Genomic DNA, 20,039 nt, shown 5'->3' with positions numbered 1-20,039 from the left:
CCAGCTGATACTAAGTTAGTGTTTAACTGAGGTTTTACATAACCTCCTTGCTCTTGAACACTCAACCTTTTACTGAAGCCTCAGATTCTGCATGTTTTCTTCACCGCACTCTAAATCTTTCCAATCACCTCCAATGATACACATTTCCACCCAGGTCCATCTGCTTCGACACCACAAGAGAATTGTATTGTTCATTTTAATACTAATATTCTTCCCGCCAAAACAAATCACTTCAAGCTTTTGCTCTTGTTGGAATTCTGGTCCTTGAAACATATTAATTGAAACAATTTCTTCTATTAGTTCTAGGTTCCATTTCACCCTGACTAGATTCCTCCTGATCCCGTTTAAGTTTAAATAGAAATTCTACTTTAAATTGTTATTTTTTATGAAGAACGTCCTGGAATATATTATTCCAAACTTAACCCACTCTGTAACCATAGGTCTATTCTCAACTTTGAAAATAAATGAGTTTGAGTGAGTTAAACTCCACCCTCTTTTTAAAAGAAAAAATTCATTAACAGGATGAGTGTGTCACTGGCTACGCAGCATTTAGAAGGCAGTTCAGAGTCAACCACATTGCTGTGTGTCTGGAGTCACATATAGGCCAGACCTGGTAGGAATGGCGGTTTCCCTCCGTAACGGAGGTGAGTGAAGCAGGTGGGTTTTTCCCAACAATCGACAATGGATTCATGGTCATCATTAGATTCTTACTTCTAGACTTTTTGTATTGAATTCAAATTGCAACATCTGCCGTGGTGGGATTCAAACCGGGTCCCCAGAACCCCCACGGTGGCTCAGTAGTTAGCACTGCAGCCTCACAGTGCCAGGGACCCGGGTTTGATTCCAGCCTCAGGCGACTGTCTGTGTGGAGTTTGCACATTCTCCCCGTGTCTGGGTGGGGTTTCCTCTGGGTGCTCCGGTTTCCTCCCACAGTCCAAAGATGTGCAGGCCACGCTAAATTGCCCGTAGTGTTTAGGAGTGTGTGGGTTATAGGGGGATGGGTCTGGGTGGGATGCTTCAAGGGGCGGTGTGGACTTGTTGGGCCGAAGGGCCTGTTTCCACAGTGTAGGGAAGTCAATTATTGGGGTTTCTGGATTAACAGACTAGCGATAATATCATCAGGCCATCAAGTCTCCTGTTGTCACAATGATTAGATCAAACCCAATATCTTCTACCTGTGCTATCCACTTTTTTTATTTGTAAATCTTCTTCACTTACGGTGCTTTTAGCTTTAAGTCTTTTTGAGTGTTTGCTGATGTCACTTTGGTCAATAATGCCCTGTTACCTTCGTTAGGCCCCTTGTTAATTCTAGGCATACACACTATTTCAATTTTTAATTAATTTACTACTACACTTTAATTACCTGCACATTTCTTCTTATTGTCCTTTCTCAGATTACAAAATAAGGAAATGACAGTTTTTGTTTGTAATGTCTGTCTGTCTGTCTTCACAGCAGAAGACACAAAGAACATTCTGGAAATAGTAGTGAATCAAGAGTCTAGTCAGAATGAGAAAATTAACGAAATTAGCAGTAGTAAAGGAATAGTGCAGGAGAAGTATAATGATTTTGAAAGCTGACACATCCCCTAGATGTGATGGTCTGCATCAAAGGGTTTTAAAAGGGTATGCACACATTGTTTTAATTTTACAGAAGACTCAAGATTTTAGAACAGTTCTAATTAACTGGAATATAGCAAATGTAATTGAACTATTTCAAAAATCATATGATGAATGAGAATTGACATGCAAGAAGCAAATTACAGCAGATGCTGGAATCTGTACCAAAAACGAAAAACAAAATGCTGGAAATCACAGCAGGTAGGCAACATCTGTGGAGAGAGAGCAAGATACTGTTGTGTTGAGATGACTCATCAGAGCAAACTAAAGTCATCTAGACTTGAAATGTTAGCTTGCTTTCTCTCCACAGATGCTGTCTGGCCCACTGTGATTTCCAGCATTTTCTGTTTTCAGTCTAATGGAAAACCGTTTGACGAGGGGAAATCAACAGATGCGGCGTATGTGGATTTTTCAAAATCCCTTCCTTGAAGTGCCACACATGATGTTATTACACAAAATTACTGCACATGGCATGGAGGGTAATATATCAGAAAGAATGTTGGATTAACCACTCACAGAAAACAAACAGTAGGAATGAATGGGAATTTATGGGTTTGCAGGCTGTATATAGCTAGCTGGCCCACAAAGACTAGTGCCTGAGCAGCAACCATTTACAATCCAAATCAATGATATACTTGAGGGGACTGATTTTACAAACTAGGTTCACTAACAATAGGTGGGAAAATGAGGAACGTAAATGTTATGAGTGACTGGACAAGGAAACACGAACTTATTCACTTAGAAAGGAAGAGTACAGAAATAGAACTTTAAAAAACAATGAACACCCTGTCTTAGAAGGTACTGAAGGCAGGATCAGTGGGATTATTTGTAAGGCTGAGGTAGATGATGATATTAGGCAGGAGAATCAAAGATTATCATAGGTGAATGGGAAATTTGAAACACAACCTGATTAGCAACAACCATTCTGAATGGCGGAGAAGGTTTGAGGGTCCCAACAGCCTGCTTCTGCCTCTAATTAATGTGCTTGTAGTGGTAGACTGCTAAATGTTACTAGTCAGAGGGACCTGGGTGACCTTGAATACGAATAACGGATAGCCAACATGTAGATACAGCAAGCTTCATGAAGAAACTAGAATACTAGCCTTTATCATATAGGGCTTGGAGTTTCAGAGTAAAGAAGTCTTACCATAATCATACAGGGCTCTGATGAGACCAGACCCAGAGTACTCTATGAAGTTTTAGACTCCTTACTTAAGGAAGGATATACTTGCCTTGGAGGGATTGCAACGAAGGCTCACTAGACTGACTCCTGGGATGACAGGATTGTCCTATGTAGATTTATTGTGTAGAGTAGACCTATATTCCCCTAGAATTTAGAAGAATGAGAAGTGATCTAATTGAAACACATAAAACTCTTAAGGGATTTGACAGGCTAGACACCAGCAAGAAATTTTCCCCTGACTGAAGAGTTTCCAACCTGGAGTCACAGTTTCAGAATAATTGGTCAGTCAATGGGCTAACAGTCTTTGGGATTCTCTACTGCAGATTTTCAGAGGTTCAGATTATTCAGCACAGATCTTTAGGCACTAAGGGAGTGATGGCATGTAGGAGCAGTGTGGAAATATGGAGTCAGGGTAGAAGATCAGCCACAATCTTCCTGAATGGTGGAGCAGACCCAAAGGGCTGGCTGACCTATTTCTGCTCCTACCCCTTTTTGTCAGAGTCATACAGCACAGAAACAGACCCTTCAATCCAATCAGTCCGTGCTGATCATAATCTCAAACTAAACTAGTCCCACCTGCCTGCGCTTGGCCCATACCCCTCGAAATGTTTTTTTCCCATGTACTTATCCAAATGTTTTTTATATGTTGGAACTGTACCTGCATCCACCACTTCCTCTGGAAGTTCATTCCACACATGAACCACGCTTCACGTGAAAACGTTGCCCTTCATGTCTTTTTTTAATCTTTCCTCTTCTCACCTCAAAAATAGGCCCCCTAATTTTGAAATCCTCTAGCCTAAGGAAAAGACAATTGCCATTCACCTTATCTATATCCTCACAATTTTGTAAACCTCAATAAGTTCACCCCTCAACCTCCAGTGAAAAATGTCCCAGCCTCTCCAGCGTCTCCTAATAATTTCAATCCTACATTCCTGGCAAGTCAGGTAAATCTTTTCTACAACCGTCTCCGGCTTAATAATATTATCTTCTTAAAGACAATTAAAAAATGGCAATATTGTTGGTCTTGCCAACAACATCTATATCCCATATTCAAATAAAGGATACTGAAAATAACTAAAGTAATAAACTCTGTGAATATAATAAGGAATTCAATAGAAAACACCTATCAATGAATGTTTAGTTAATGATAATTGACAATTAACTGTCAAATTTTGTTTAAATTCAACAGTCAATTAACCAAAACATTCTCCATGGCAATACCTCTATCAATCTACTTGCTGACCAATCAGCACTTTCCTCTTATATAGTAAAACTTTTTTTTTCCTTAACTTTGGTATTTCTTGTAAATTGTCTTGATGAGTGCTAGATATAAAGTTTTGAAAAACTGTGATTTCATTCAGCAATATTCAAGTTCTGTACTACTAAAAGTTTGCAAGTTTATTTCTTGACTGTCAGATTTCCAATACTTCCTTTTCTGATCTTCACATTCACCCTCTTCAGTACTTCTACCAGATCTACATCAGAGCTTTGCTGCTACCCTTCTCTTGGATTAGGCCTTGGGAACCAATGTTTCCCCTCATGTCAAACCACAGTTTCTGACACCTTTCCACTCGAAGATGCAGCCCTACTCTTTCTGCGTTAATTTCACCTTTACTGGTGTTTCAACAGTCCCACCATATGCTAACATTGGTTGGGACCACAACATCAACATGACCCCACCTAACCCAAAAGTACAGCTCATAAAATTAGATCTATCTCCCAAATCTCCTTGATTTGATGAATGTCTTCCTCCAGGCAGGATCCAACCTGCCTCCTCACCAGTGCAATTTCTCCTTTCCAGTGGAAGACCCCAAACCCCTTGCAGCCCAAGTATCCTGTCCCTCAGTCCAGCCCCAAACCTTAGCTTCTATCACACTTCCTATCACACTTCTGACCCGCAATGGCCTTTACTCATCCCTTCACTGAGTAAACGTTGGTTTCCAACCAACTGACAAAATGTAGTAAATCAATAAAGGAACATATGATAAACTAAACACAGCAAAAAATATGAAATAAACAGGGAAATAAAGTCATACAGTTTCACAGCACAGAAAGCAGTCATTCAACCCATCATCTCCATGCTGTTCAACAAGTACCTATCCATGCTTCCTATTTTCTCCAGCACTGACCTACAGCCTTGTATGCTATGGCATTTCAAGTATTCACCTAAACATTTCTCTAATGTTGCGATGGCTACTGTCTTTGCCAATCTTTCAGGCAGCAGTTCCTTTGCTTCCTGCCACTAAGCCAATTTCGGAGCCATTTGCTACATTGCCCTGGATTGCATGGGCTCTTACTTCCTTGACCAATCTCTCATGCAAATTGTTGTAGAAAGCCTTGCTGAAATCCACGTACACTTTGTCAGACAAGATCGCTCCTTGACAAAAATCAGGCTCTGATTAATCTCTGCTTCTGCAAGTGGTTTGATTGTGTTGCTCAAACATTTTCCAAACATTTCCCTAGCACTGAAGTCAGACTCACTGGTCCATAGCTCCTTGGACAATCCAATCATCCCCAATCATCTATTTGAATACTGTTGCATCCGCTGCCCTGCAATCCCATTCGGGTGTTCCTGCTCACAGACAGGATTTGAAAATTAATGTCAGGGTCCCTGTAATCTCCATCCACCAGCCTTTGACAGCAGCCTGGGATAATTTTCTTCTGGGCCTGGCGATTTATCCAAGTCAATCCTGCTCATATTTCCTCCCTCTCGATTGTAATTAATTCAAGTATGTCACAATCCATCTCCTTGAATTTTAATCCTACATGTCCATCTCTATCATGAATACATATGCACAGTACTCATTTAAAACCTCACTCATGACTTCTGGCTCCACCATATTTTCCACTTTGGTCCCTAAAGAGCTCTACTTTTCCCCTCGTCATCATCTGGTCCCTAATATGCTTATAAAATGGACTTTATTTTACTGATCAATCCTTTCTCATGCCCTTCTTGCTTCTCCAATTTCTTTTTTCTTAAGTAACCCCTGAGTGTTCTATACACCTCTAGAGTATCTGGTATTTTGAGCCCTCCATTTCTACTGTAAGCTTCCTTTTTTTTAACCCTTATCCAATTCTGGGCTTTCTCAGTAACAAAGGTTTTCTGGTCTTGGTCCCATCCTCAATCTTTACATGAACATGTTGGTCCTGTGCTTTCACTATTTCCTTTTTGAAACACTTCCACTGCTCTGATGTAAATTTTCCTACAAGTAGCTGTTTCAAAACAGATGGTATATAAAAGCGAAACTGTGAAAGAAAAGAGGAAAAGGAATGAGCAAGATTGAGGAAAATTTAAAGAGAAAAAAGCTGAAGACCAATGCACAGAAGGGAATAAGAAATATCAGCAGGAGATGATGATTAGAAAATAACACATTTTTCCACACGCGATCAACACTACAGATCAACAGTACATTTGAAAAGTGATAAAAAGCTGCTTTACCGTACAGTTGGAGCTGTGATTACTCCAATGAAGAGAATTCTACCATAACTCAGCACATGGCCCGCTTGAAACACAAAAATGTGCTTCAAGAAAAAGGTGTTCAGTTCAGTCAACTAAATAACAGAAATAAGATGTTTAATGAAGTCAAATAACTCTTTAGCTTTCTTAATAATGACGTAACATTGTAAATAATTTCATTGTTTTGTATGGAGATATTAAAGACAGTTAAATCTTTCACAACAGAAATGTACCTGTGACAGAAACAAAACCTGCTGGAAGAGTTCAGCAGGTCTAGCAGATTCTGTGGAGAAAAAGCAGAGTTAATGTTTCGGGTCCAGTGACCCTTCTTCACAACACGTTGCTTGAGTCCTTAGTAAGGGTCACTGGGTCTGAAACGTCAGCTCTGATTTCTCTCCATAGATGCTGCCAGACCTGCTGAGCTTTTCCAGCAATTTCTGTTTGTGTTTCTGATTTACAGCATTTGCAGTTCTGCCAGTTTTTAGTAATATACCTGCATAAATTTCACAAGCTAAAACCTGAATCATCTACAGGCCGAGTTACACAACTTGACAAAACATTCAACTAACGTGTCCAAGGTTTTCCAATGAAAATTGGTTTATATTAATGTAATCTATCAAATCAAAGCTTGCTGAATATACACAAAACGTATTACCGAAATGAAACCAGAATGTAATGATGTGCATGGTGAAAAAGAGCACAAAATTGACCTGAAAACTGGTTTAAATATTCACCTTCTTCCTTTTAAACCTGTGATCACTAATTAAAACAACAATTTCATTAAGGATGCAATATAAATACGAAATGTCCCAAGACAATTCATAGGAACATTATAAAACAAAGTATGACAGCAAGTCACATTGATTGATATTAGGTCAGGTGACCAGGCACTAAGTGGTACGTCTTAAGGAGTGTCTTAAAGGAGGAAAGAGAGATTGGCAGAGAGATTCAAGGGAAGTATTCCAGAGCTTGAGGTCTAGCAACTGAAAGACATCCACCAATGCTGCAGAAGTTAAAATGGGGGAGCTGAAGTTGGCATGATTAGCCGAGTGCCGCTATCTCAGCAAACTACAGAAATCACAAGACAGCAAAATCATGGAGGAATCTGAAAACAAGGATGAAAATTTTAAAATCACAATGATGCTTGGCCAGAAGACAATGAAGATCAGCAAGCACACAGGTGATAGAGGAATGGGACTAGTTGTAAAGTAAGACACGGGCCTTAGAGTTTTGAATGAACCCGAGTTTGTGAAGTTTATGCTGGAAACGAGCCAGGAGTGCCCTGAATATTGGAGTCTGGAGATAACAAAGGCAAGGAAGAGGGGTTTCAACATCAGTTCAGTGGAAAAAGGGATCAATAAAGTAGCATACTGTTGGTAGAAATGCAAATCCTTCATCAGATTTGCACTTAACTCACCACACATTTAACAAAAAGCTGTGAAATTTGATAAGACCACATCCTTCACAGTTACATTAACTTCAATTGCCAGTATCACAAAGAGGAAATGAAACAGGCTAAAAAGGCTGTTGCTATCCTTAGAACTTCAAGAATTCCTACCATATATAGTATCTATGTTGAAAATTCCAAACAATATAAGCACCAGCTTTCCATCTCCTTCCACTGCACCCAGATTTAAATTTAAATTAATTAATAAGTACTAGACGCACTTAAATTATCAGGTTTTCATCCCACCAGTTCAAGGCTCCAAATTCAGCAAAGATCTATACAGTTAGATGTCAGTCAACATTCCCATAAGGAACGACACAGTCTCACACAAGGTTGTAGACGTGCCCGCCGAAAAAAATCTTCTTAAAAACTTTAAATAGTCTCATATATTTCACTGTCTCAAGCACTGTGCAAGTGACCAAGCCAGCAAACCCAAGCAAAACATTCAACTTAACGTCCTTTCAAATACTGCAGCTCAGGCCAAACCAATTAAAAAAAAGGTTTCAATAAATCACAAACCACTCATTTATAGAAGTGAGAAAATGGGTCCGAGGTTACACAGTTATCTTACTGGCATGGCTACACCTCCCTTTCTCTCCTCTTCACTTGTTTTGCCTTCTCCCACTGTGCTCCTTCCTTCTCACAGTGTTTTCTCTTTTTCCTTGATTTTTATCCCACACTTCCTACAGCATCGACACTACGACATGAGGTTAGACAAAGTGACGAAAAAGTGAGAGGTGCAATTTTAGGAGAAATGGATCTGAGCTATCAAGTAGCATGCTGAGGCCGATCAACCATCTGCGCAACATGATGCACAACGGGTGGTGGATCTGCTTTCAGCCAATTTCTAGCCTTATTGAAGTTGAAAGTTCCACCCAATAAGTCACAATGGAACATCTTTGTCAGAATGAAAAGTCACGTACGCTCTGCAGATTTATTTTTTACCTGCCAGATAATTAGGAAGAGGTAGATTCCAGCCACTCTCTGGAAGGAGGATTTTGGGTCAAACCAGCGAACGTATGTCCAGCTGGCTGGAGTAAACTGCAACACTGCCCGTTTCAGCTTTCCACTGGTCGTGTGTATTGCCCTGATAAAGACACACAGTATTAGACATACAAGACAGAAAAGATTGTTGGGGCGGTGGGGGGAGGGCATAAGGGAGAGAAGAAATAATTGAAGAAGTAAACCACAGAATGGAAAAGAAGGAAACAGGAAACATTGAAAATACTCATCAAGCGGCACGTTAAACAAGGAGGTTTGGAAAAGAACAAAAGAAGATCTGATGAGGTGGGACAGAGGGGAAATTAAAATGACAAAAGACTTGATGGTTCAAGGCCAGATACAGTAGTAGTAACAGGACAAGGAAAGAATCAACAAAAAAGGCAGCAGAGTCTAGCACCAGAAGGCATAATCTCAGAATACGAGGTCATACACTTAGACATAGGTGGTGAAGAATTATTTTTGTCTAAGAAGGTATCGAATCTTAGAATTCTTTACCACAGGAGGCCTCTGATACTGGGTCATTAAGTATATTCAAGGCCAAAACTGAATTTTTAAACAGTAAGGGGATCAAGGACTGTGAGGAAAAGTCAGGGACGTGGAGTTGGGGATTATCAGATCAATCATGATGTCACCGAATGGTGGAGTAGATTCGATGAGGCGATTGGCCTATATTTGCTCCTACATCTCTTGGTCTTATATCAGAAATGCTAATGTTCAGGAAAGGCTGGTAAGTTTGGGGTTCTTTCTTTTAGAAAAGGAAAACTATGGGCTGCTCTGATACAGGTCTTTAGAATTTTGAAGTTTTATTTGGGTAAAGATAGTGAAAAATGCTTTCACTTGTGCTCCAAAAAACTAATAGAGGCCATATACATAAGGCAAGTGATTAATACGTGCAATGGAAAATTCAAGAGGAGGGTTTTCACCCAGGGCGCAGGAGATGTAGCTGAGTTAAATAACACAGATGCTTTTAAATGGAAACCTGATAAGTGCATATGAGTGGAAGGCAATGCTTATGGGTGGGGTCCGATGAGGATGTAAGAAGCTGCCCATATAGTGTATAAACACCAGCACAAATTGTTGTGACAATTAATGTACTGTTATTCTTTGCATTGTGGAACAAACAAAAACTCAGGACACTTACTTAAAACTTCCCCAGTGATAGGTTCTCATTTCTAAGAAGCGACAGACCACCATACCAAGCCAAATGCCACCTCCATTGCACAGAAGAATGTCAAGAATGACCTGATCCCACCAGCACTCAGCAAAGTTGGGCAATAGGTGCATGAAGAACAGCTTAAAGGCAAACAAAAGAAATAATGTTGCCTCGTATGAATAACAAAATCAATGTTAACTTATAGCAGTTGAACAGCTTAAAATTTATTAACAGAATAATATAAATGTGTCTCAATGGGTTCCAATAGTACAATGTTAGTGTCCCTAGCTTTGAGCCAGGGAAGCTAGGTTCATGTCTCATCTGCTCCACAGCTGTGTAATAACAAATCTGAACAGGTTGATTAGAAAATATCCCTAAATACCTCACCACTACACCAAGTCTCAAACAGGTGTAGAAAGAAAGCATTTAAAAATCCATCACAGCCCCAAGGTCACTGCAATGTAATGCGTACAAAACCTAAATTTTGGAATTTGTATTTTTAATAAAATAAATTGAGACAGATAGACTTCGGTCAGTTATGTCAAGATTTACTTTTTCTGTAAAGAAAGGTCAAAAAATCATTTGGACAGTGACCTAGATACACAATTCCAGGATGGCACATGACTTCAGTCAAACACCTGGGAGATGACGGATAAAATGTTTATAATGCTGAGTTCATAACTGATACAATAAACACATTAGGGCATTGCTTATAGAGGTTTGTAAAATCATGAGGGGTATATATAAATTGAATAGAAAATGTCTTCTCCCTACGGTGGGGGAGTTCAAAACCAGGGGGCTTATTTTTAAGGTGAGAAGAGAAAGATTTGAAAGGGACCCAAGGGGCAAGTTTTTCAGAAAAAGGTGTTCATTTGTGGAAAGAACTGCCAGAAGAAGTGGTAGATGTAGCAGATGTAGTTAAAACATTGAAAAGACATTTGGAGAGTTACATGAAAAGGAAAGGTTTAAAGGGATATTGGCCAAATGGAGGCAAGTGGCACTAGTTTAGCTTGAGCAACTTTGTTGGCATAGACAACTTGGACTTCCTGTGCTGCATGACTCTACGAATCAAAAAATTCAGTTCAGTTTTCACTTCAAAATAGAAAGTTCTAGGTCTCGAGGGCAGGTCTTATGAGGACAGGTTGAAGGAGTTAAGGCTTTCTTCATTGGAGCAAAGAAGGATGAGAGATGACTTGATAGAGGTGTACAAGGCGATGAGAGACATAGATAGAGTGGATAGCCAGAGACTTTCCCCAGGGCAGAAATGACTATTACAAGGGGGCATAATGTTATGGTGATTGGAGAAAGGTATAGGGGAGATGTCAGAGGTAGGTTCTTTACACACAAAGTAGTGGGCATGTGGACAGCAATGACAATAGTGGTAGTGGAGTCAGATACTTCAGAGGCTCTTATGCAACTCGCAGATAGGCACATGGAGGATAGTAAAATGTAGGGTATGCAGGGTGGTTTGATCTTTGTAGGATGATAGGTCAGCACAACATCATTGGCCAAAGGGCCTGTACTGTGCTGTACTGTTCTATGTTCTATGTTTAATCCAGTCCTCAATTCACAAAATAGAACAATTTCTTCTGGCAGAATAATTAACTCAGTTCAGGGAAACCAATCAGTGACTGCAGAAATAGTTTCTACTCTGTGGAACTAACAAGCCAGACCAGTTTAGATAGAAATTTAATTGTTAGAACCGAGAAAGTTTAGCTTATCAAAACTATGAGGAGCTCATGCTAGCAGACTCAGGAGTTGTAAAACTGCCTCCAATTCCAAGAAAAAGAAAGTGGAGAAGTTAATTAAGTAAAAGCTTAATGGGACAAAAAAATCCCTGCAGATGCTGGAATCCAAGGTAAACAAACAGGAGGCTGGAAGAACAAAAGAAGGCAGGCAGCATCTGGAGGAAAGGAGCAGTCAACGTTTCGAGTATTACCATTCTTCAGGACTGGATGTGGGGGTAGGGGGAGCTCCTGAGTCCCCTACCACCACATACAGTCCTGAAGAAGGGTAATACTCGAAACGTTGACTGCTCCTTTCCTCCAGATGCTGCCTAGCTTGCTGTGTTCTTCCAGCCTCCTGTTTGCCTACCAAAAAACTTACTGGGTTGAGATGGGCATGAAAGTTCCTGTTTCTCTCGGATTAAGTCTCTGTAACAGAGTGTTAGAAAACAGGTTGAAGCTCTCTGTTTTAATGTATTTGTTAAGATCTTTCTAACTGTCTTCTATATTTGTATACCTTTGTTTGTTTTTGTTATCTTTTGTACAATAAACACATGTTCTGTTGTTATGAGAATGCATGAGTTTCAGTGACTGATCACTACACTGACCAACCACAAAACTTTAAATGAATGACTAATCAAGCCAGGTTTCTGGGATTTGACATTTCCAGGATGATCATCTGTTGGAATCATAACAACATGGTGTTGTTACTAGGGATTACTCTGCCCTTTCCATTCTTCACTGAGAAGGAAACTATCCTGACCTCTCAGCAGAAACATGGAAAAGTTTATGTGAATAAATGGGATCTTGCCAAGATTGAATGCATCTTGAGAACCAATTTTAAAAGTAGATCACCAAATAAATGCTATTCTACTACGCAATTCATAGTTGAAAACTGGAGCCGCTACCACAAAGAACGGTTACAAATTAATGCCTTCTGTAGATCTATAAAGAATAGTTCCAGCAGAACATAATACTCTCCAGGGAACAATTCTTGGTTAATTTACAAAATGCTTGGAGATCAATTATAGCGTTGGATGGACAATGCCTATTGAGCAAATGCTCATGGAATCAACCTGTAAACTCAACGGTTGCCATAGTCTCCATGGGATTAAAGTGTCTTAGCATATACAAAAGAGATTGCAAACTGTAATTGAGCAAGTTAAACTAAACTAAATTTTCATAAAAGCAGCATACTTTTCCCAATAAGTTTCCACCATCATTAACTCTTATAAGGGAGAGTGCAAATTTACCAAGTCAAATGATTTTGTATTCCATCATGGGCATCACAGGCATTTGATGTTAATTCCTAAATAGCACTGAGATTTATAAATTCATACAAATTTTCCATGTTTTGAAATCATGACAGTTTTATTCCAAGCAGTACGAAACTGGATTGCAAACAGGATCAGGGACTTTGATTATTCCCCCATTAGTCTAGGAAAGCGTGTTACCATTTTCCATAGCAATTGTTTAAAACCTGCTTACTCAGCAGAGATTGGGACATGAACCTAGACTGTTTCTTGATTATTTGTAAAAATCAAAATAATAAAACAAACACCAAGTATCTGCTAGTCATATGGCTTTGCGTAACAGCACAAGAAAATTTACTGTCACTCTGTAACTTGGTTTGGCAGTTAAAAGACAATGTCTTGTTCCTATTCTGTACCATTCCTCATTTAAAACAATCAAGTTGAGATTGACATGTCAAGTTGCAGATGTAGTCCAAAATAACACAACATACTTCAAAATCTTGAGGAGGTCTTGATTAACAATACAATCTGTAATTTAGTTAACACAACTTAGTTACATTTGCAGTTATAACTCTGTCAATGCATACCTCAGTTAACTCCCAAGTGATGCTAATAGTCCAGCAAAGTCCATAGCTACGTATTAGTAACGCTTTCATAGCCCAGCCCCAGAAGTGTCCGAATGCAAAGATGTCAAAATGGCTGAGAATCCTTTCCCATGTGATGACATGGCAGTTTACTGCATACTCCTATTAAAAACAAAATACAGCAAAATTGCTATAATCTTCAAAATCAGACATGGTAAAAGCCTGGCATAGATGAATGCCTTATCCAGCATTCTTCTCATATAATTTCAAAATCAGAGAAAATATTAAAACAAGGTAGTCTTGAAATGTTGAAACAGCACACTAAAGAAAGAACCGTTCTCAAAGGCACTAAAAGGCTTGGTTACTTTTAACTGGATTTCTGTTTACATGGTTTGAACAACAAACATAGTAACCAGGTTGGCAAGTTTGCAGAGCTGTCATTATACATAGGTATTGAAACAAAAGGGAGCCAAGTATAAGTATTTTCAAAGAAGAATCTCATTGAGAATGCAATTCATTCCCAAAGATCAAGCTTCTCCCCACTTAAAATGAAGAAATTATTCTCCCAACAGATGCACAATCTGATGCAGTGGTTTGGTTAGCTCAGTATGTTTACTAAAAGCCATCCAACGTTAATTAAGCAGAGATTTTCTTCCTTCCCCTTGTCATGGAAAATACCAACTTTGGGAAGGTTTTTAATGTAACTGACCTTCAGGGTACCTAGGAGGAAGGCAGTCTCGAGCTGATCCAAAGGGCATAATTATATGAGGCATTGTCTTATTTGAGATTTTTATAGTGTGTATAAAATCCTTGGGAAAGAGAGGGTAAAATCGTGGAACAAAAAAAATTGATTAAATGCATAAAATTTAGAATAATAATTTTTTAAAAAAGTCCCATGCATTTCAACCACAAGTCAGCCAAGAAACATTAAATTCACATTTCCATAAAATCATGAATGTTGTTCCTTGACTGAGCTAGGAGAAAGTAACTTCAACAAGACCAGTTCCTCTCAACAACACTGCAGTTTTAACTTTCTCCCTGAAATGTTAATCATAATGTTCAGAGAAATGAAGAAAACTCAATCGCAAAATACGAGATGTGACTTTAGTTGAACTTGGGTCTCCTTGTTAGGCACTGACCTATATTAGAACAAACTAGCAATCTTAACCAAGCATTTCCATAGAATTACTTTTCAAAGGTTACTTATTTACAACAGAATAGGCAGGTGCCTGATTCCAAATTGCAAAACATCCTTCTCACCTTACTAATAAATGATAGGATTTACATAACAGTTGTTTACATATACATTTGGTTATATGCTGTCAAAGGACAACATGAGAAGAAATCAATTTAGAATTCTTCAACAAGTGATGACTAAAGAAAAATATTTCTAAATTAATTCTGGTTACATGCTTTGACTAGTCACCGTTGCAATGCAAATGTTACCATTTGTACATCTAAGGCTCTAAATGCATCAATGCTCATCTGTTAAATTGAGTTTGACTAACTCCAGAGTATTTTATTTCATGTACAGCATATTTGCCATTGATTCAATTTACTGCAAAATAACAGCATCTCTACTCATCCATGAAATAATATTCTGATCATTTGAGAATTGAACTTCACATCAACTGAAACAATAAAACATGTGATGTTTACAAATATCATATGAGTCAGTCACTTGATTAACTATGTAGTGAACGTGAAGAAAAATAAGATTACAGAAGTGTTAAATACAGTAAGACACTGTAAATGAATGCAAAAAAAACAATGAATTTAAAAACAATACTGTTTGCGTGTCTTAGGTTCTTCATCATGGTGAAAATGCTAAGGAATGACAAATGATAACAGCCAGGCTTTCAATCTTCATGAAAGTATCATTACAACAGGGAGCAACTGGATAATCTAAATGCACTCCTGTTCTACATACCATTACATCTGCTTCACGTGTGGCATAGCGTAGATTAGGATCCAGCCAATACATGACAGATTTCACTTGTTCAAAATTCAGGAACAGCAGAAACACCAGAAAAAGGAAATAGAGCACACTGAGGCCTGAAGTGACACACAAAATGAAGCAAAACACATAGTAAACAATACATTAGCCAGTGACACGAGGAAATTATGAGGTGTACTTGTTCAGATCTACAAACTTTTAGTAAATGCAATTAACAGACGCGAGGAAATTATGAGGTGTACTTGTTCAGATCTACAAGCTTTTAGTAAATGCAATTAACAGACACTCTAAACAACCAAATAACAGAGTAGCTTAGAATAAGTGCAAAATTAAACGTTTAGAGATTTCAAATGAAAATTTTCAAAAAGTGAATTTGAGTCATTTAATGGCATCAGAACAGAAATGTGCAGCAGTAGAAGGATTAGGTGCAAATTTTCTAACAAACTATCCCCAAAATGGTGACTCGGTGGTTAGCACTGCTGCCTCACAGCTCCAGGGGACGTATGTTTGGTTCTAGTTTCGGGTGACTGTCCATGTCAAGTTTGCACGTCGCCCCCATGTCTGTGTGGGTTTCCACCAGGTGCTACAGTTTTCACTCACAGTCCAAAGACGTGCAGATTACTAAATTCCCCTACGGTGTTCAGGGATGTGCAGACTAGATGGGTTAACTATGGTAAATGTGGTACTATCGGAAAGGGTAGGATGCTCTTCAGTCTGTACCATAGCGATCCTAAATTGCCCACTTACAGCTGAATTAAATTTCACATTTGGGATCACCCAGTTTGCAGTTAAAATTCAAACAGAACATGTCTAACAGCAATCTTTTATGCCAGGTTGCCTCTGAATTTTGCATCTCACCAATTCCTCAATTCAGGAAATAAGTTCACTGAGTCTGATCCACCATTCAACAAGATCACTACTGAACTAAAAATCCTCAATTCTACTTTGAGATAGCGAGAACTGCAGATGCTGGAGTCCGAGATAACCAAGTGTGGAGCTGGAAGAACACAGCAGGCCAGGCAGCGTCAGAGGAACACGAAAGTTGATGTTTCGGCTCTGGACCCTTCTTCAGAAGAGGACCCTGACCCGATCGTCAGTCTTCCTGCTCCTCTGATGCTACCTGGCCTTCTGTGTTCCTCCAGCCCCATGCTTTGTTATCTCAATTCTACTTTCTTGTTTTTTCCATATAACCTTTGATTCACTGGGTGATTAAAAATCTGTCTATCCCAGGCCTGAGTATACTTAATGATCCAGCCTCAACAGCCATCTGCAGGAAAGAATTCCACAGATTTATGACTCTCAGAGAAGAAATCCCTCTTCACCTCTGTTTTAAATGTGTGATCTCTCATTCTGAGATTATGCACTTTGGCCCTAAACGAGAGATACCTGCACATTCGCATGCAGTGACTCCAATGTTTTGCGCACCACAATCGGGTGTGCTGATGCAGTTCACAGCATTGCCTTCCAGTTCCAAACACTGCTTCCACGCACAGACCTCGGAGGTCTACGCAGAAAAAAAAACACAGGGAATTCTGCCTGTCAAGTCCCCTAAGAATCCTGAATACTCAACAGGTCACTTCTCATTCTCCTATATTGCAAACAGTACAGACTCAATCTACTCAACTTCTCCTCATAAGACAATTCCTGCATCATCTGGTGAACCTTCTCTGGATTGCCTCGAATGCCAGTATATCCTTAGAAAAGAGGCCCAAAGGTCTTCATGGTATTCTAGCCGTGGCATGATTTGTGTCTTTTATTGTTTCAGCAAATTCTCCCTACTTTTATACCCCAGTCTCTTTGAATAAACAGCCAACATTTCATTTGCCTTCCCAATTACCTGCTGAACTTGAATGCTAGCTTTTTGAGATTCTTTGGAATTGTAGCTTACAACATTTTACAGGATGCCATCCTGAAAATGTGACCCTTATCCCAAGTAGAATAGAATAGCCTTTATTGTCACGTGCACTTGAACGAGTGTGGTGAAAAGTTGTAATGTCGCCTCTTTGGTGCCATCTTCGAAAGAGGGTACCTTGTCTCTGTCTTGTATTAATTAGCAATACTCTGTCAATTCTAATATACACTACAGGTCCTATGCTGGTTTTAACAGGTAGATTGGGAGACAAATGCCCAATGTTTTCATGCAAAATGTCCAGACTTGTTATGTTGTTGCAAGTTACAGAAAAAAAATTGCAAGTCAAGTGATGGACAGAACAAGAATGATGGACATGAGCTTTCACCAGTGAAAAGATCAAGCAGTAAAATGACCTACAAAAGGCAGAGATGCTAAATTATTTCTGGTATTCTTGCTCAGCTAGATGGGAATATTTGCATAGTTGATTTCTTTTTGAAGAGTTGAGAAATTGAGTATCTTAGGCAATATTTGCTCCTAAGCCAAAGCTATTCAAACAATTGTCTGTGAATTTGCTGTGTTCTACTTGTGAGATTGTACTATATGTAAACTACTTTATCAATAAAATCTATCTTCGTCTTGGCTTTTGGTCACCTGTCATAATACATCCTTCTGTGTCACAGCATTTGTCACAGGTAAACGAGGTCTAACTAGAAGGAATTACCAGCATGAAGGGCTGAACAACCTTCTGTGCAGTACAATCGTACAACTGAAATATCACCATTGATCAGAAGCAATGAACACGGCTCAGGTTTTTATAAGCTCCTGGAACAATAACTTCCACTTTGGGAGGCAACCGGCATATCAAATAGGTCTAGACATCACTTATAGGCATTCACAATCATTTATTCATGTGGAATCAGACCAGGAACATTTGATTCATCTTGTGGACTCACTTGGTAAGTTTTCATAAGCAACTGCCCAACAATTTTCAAAATCGTATAATACTAATTTAACTGGGAGAAAGACTTGTAGCTGTACGGCTTACCAAAAACCATCCTCCATATTGCTGGATGCGGTCTGGTAAAAGGACCTGAAAAATTAAAGGGAACATCCTTTAACAACGGACCATGAATAAACAAATTATTTCAGAAAATGTAAAATAATTTGCAAGAAATGTGACTATTCACAATTCTCACTTGTAACAAACAACTTACCATTAGGAAATGCTAAAACACTTACAATTAGAAAAAAGAACACCACGGAAAGAACGCCCTTCCATATATTGTCTTCTGGACTCGAATCATCTCTAGATGTAAAAATAATTGCAGGACCTGTCATATCAAATTATTTCAGCAATGCATCAGTCATCATATTCAACATTTCACACACCACGAAACAGATTCATTTCATGATCTATCCGCACGAATGTGTTATTGTGAGACAAAGTTGAAAGCGGTATATGTACCCTACGGAGGGAAAAAATCTACATGCGACATAGATTTAAAGCCAGCAAACTATAAGTTTGGAAAATGCTACTTTATAAAGCAGGCCTAACAGCAGAACTAGCCAGACATACATGCATTGGTACGGAAGGAGTCAGCTAGTAAATAGCAGGTTAAGAGCCGGATGCAGCCAGTACCTAGTAAAAGCGAAATACATGACACTAATGATGGTAAAAGTGAGCAGGGTGATAGTGTGAGGCTTGTAGAAGAAGTCAATGGTGATATCCTCCACTTGCTGCTCATTGATCATACGGAAATGCAGTTTATAATTCACATCATCCTTGCTGATTGTCCTGCTGCCTTTAGCAGACGCCATAGCTGCACCGTTCCGCTTAGCACTGCCAGCAGGAGCCGAGAAACTCCACCCAACCAGTCTGCGGAGGGAAGAGGGGTGGGGGAGAAATCAGTTCATCGGCAAATACAAACAATCCCCTCATGGCAACACGGAAGGGACATTTATCAGACATACATCAAATCTTTATATAAAACTAAGCTGAAATATTTTGAATAGAGGAGTTGTGGATTGAACATGTGAAAGAGATTTCAACAAGTTCCTCCTCTTTTTTTTGTGATGGACTATTCCATTCTGGTAAATGATACATTTTAGAACGTCCTTGGGTGCACGTGGGTATCCAAGAGCAGCGTCAGAAAATTTGCAGACACTTCCTAACCCAAATAAAGAGATAGAGATACTTCATAATCCCAGACAAACACACACACAGACACAGACTGACTCCCTAACCCAGACAGACACACACAAACGTTGTAACCTAGATACTCAGGGCGCTGTTTCAACAGAGAGACAGACCTCCGAACCCAGACAGAGAGAGATACCTTCTAACCCAAATAGATACACACCTCCGAACACATGCACACACACAAACGTTGTAACCCAGATACTCAGAGACAGATAAGAGGTACCTCCCAACGAGACGCACAGACAGACCGAGGGAAAGAGAAAGACACATACTTCGCAACTTAGACAGAAGGAGACACATCCCATTCGAGGATATTCAGGGCATAAAGAGACACAGAGATAACAAGGTGTACAGTTGGATGAACACAGCAGGCCTTCTTTTCTGAAGAAGGGTCTAGGCCCGAAACGTCAGCCTTCCTGCTCCTCGGCCTGCTGTGTTCATCCAGCTCTACACTTTGTTATCTCAGATTCTTCAACATCTGCAGTTGCTACTATCTCATAAAGAGATACACTTGTTTTTCTAGACAGAGGCAGAGAGCTACCTCTTACTCAGGCCAATGGGGCATACAGAGAAACACTTTTAATCAAGACAGAGAGATGTGTCTCAGTTC

The 20,039-nt window shown here is 39.4% G+C and overlaps 1 protein-coding gene across 4 annotated transcripts in view; it reads right to left on the bottom strand.

The window, feature by feature from the left end:
- Nucleotides 1–20,039, bottom strand: part of ptdss1b (phosphatidylserine synthase 1b) — a 44,380-nt gene that overhangs the window by 22,847 nt on the left and 1,494 nt on the right. The window contains exons 2-9 of one of the 4 annotated variants that reach the window (XM_048528856.2): nt 18,869–19,105; nt 18,444–18,535; nt 18,275–18,319; nt 15,351–15,475; nt 13,424–13,582; nt 9,848–9,999; nt 8,650–8,791; nt 6,240–6,352 (exon numbers count right to left, since the gene is read on the bottom strand). In XM_048528856.2, coding sequence (XP_048384813.1) covers nt 6,240–6,352; nt 8,650–8,791; nt 9,848–9,999; nt 13,424–13,582; nt 15,351–15,475; nt 18,275–18,319; nt 18,444–18,535; nt 18,869–19,047 — 1,007 coding nt within the window. In that variant the 5' untranslated portion in view covers nt 19,048–19,105. Of the gene's footprint in view, nt 1–6,239; nt 6,353–8,649; nt 8,792–9,847; nt 10,000–13,423; nt 13,583–15,350; nt 15,476–18,274; nt 18,320–18,443; nt 18,561–18,868; nt 19,106–20,039 lie in introns of those variants that run through there. The other 3 variants (XM_059646144.1, XM_048528858.2, XM_059646145.1) reach the window with 3 other exon arrangements.

This window comes from Stegostoma tigrinum, chromosome 5 (genome assembly GCF_030684315.1).
Source record: "Stegostoma tigrinum isolate sSteTig4 chromosome 5, sSteTig4.hap1, whole genome shotgun sequence".
NCBI lineage: Eukaryota > Metazoa > Chordata > Chondrichthyes > Orectolobiformes > Stegostomatidae > Stegostoma > Stegostoma tigrinum.
The sequence above is the reverse complement of the archived record's forward strand: the minus strand, read 5'-3'. Positions and strand labels throughout refer to the sequence as shown.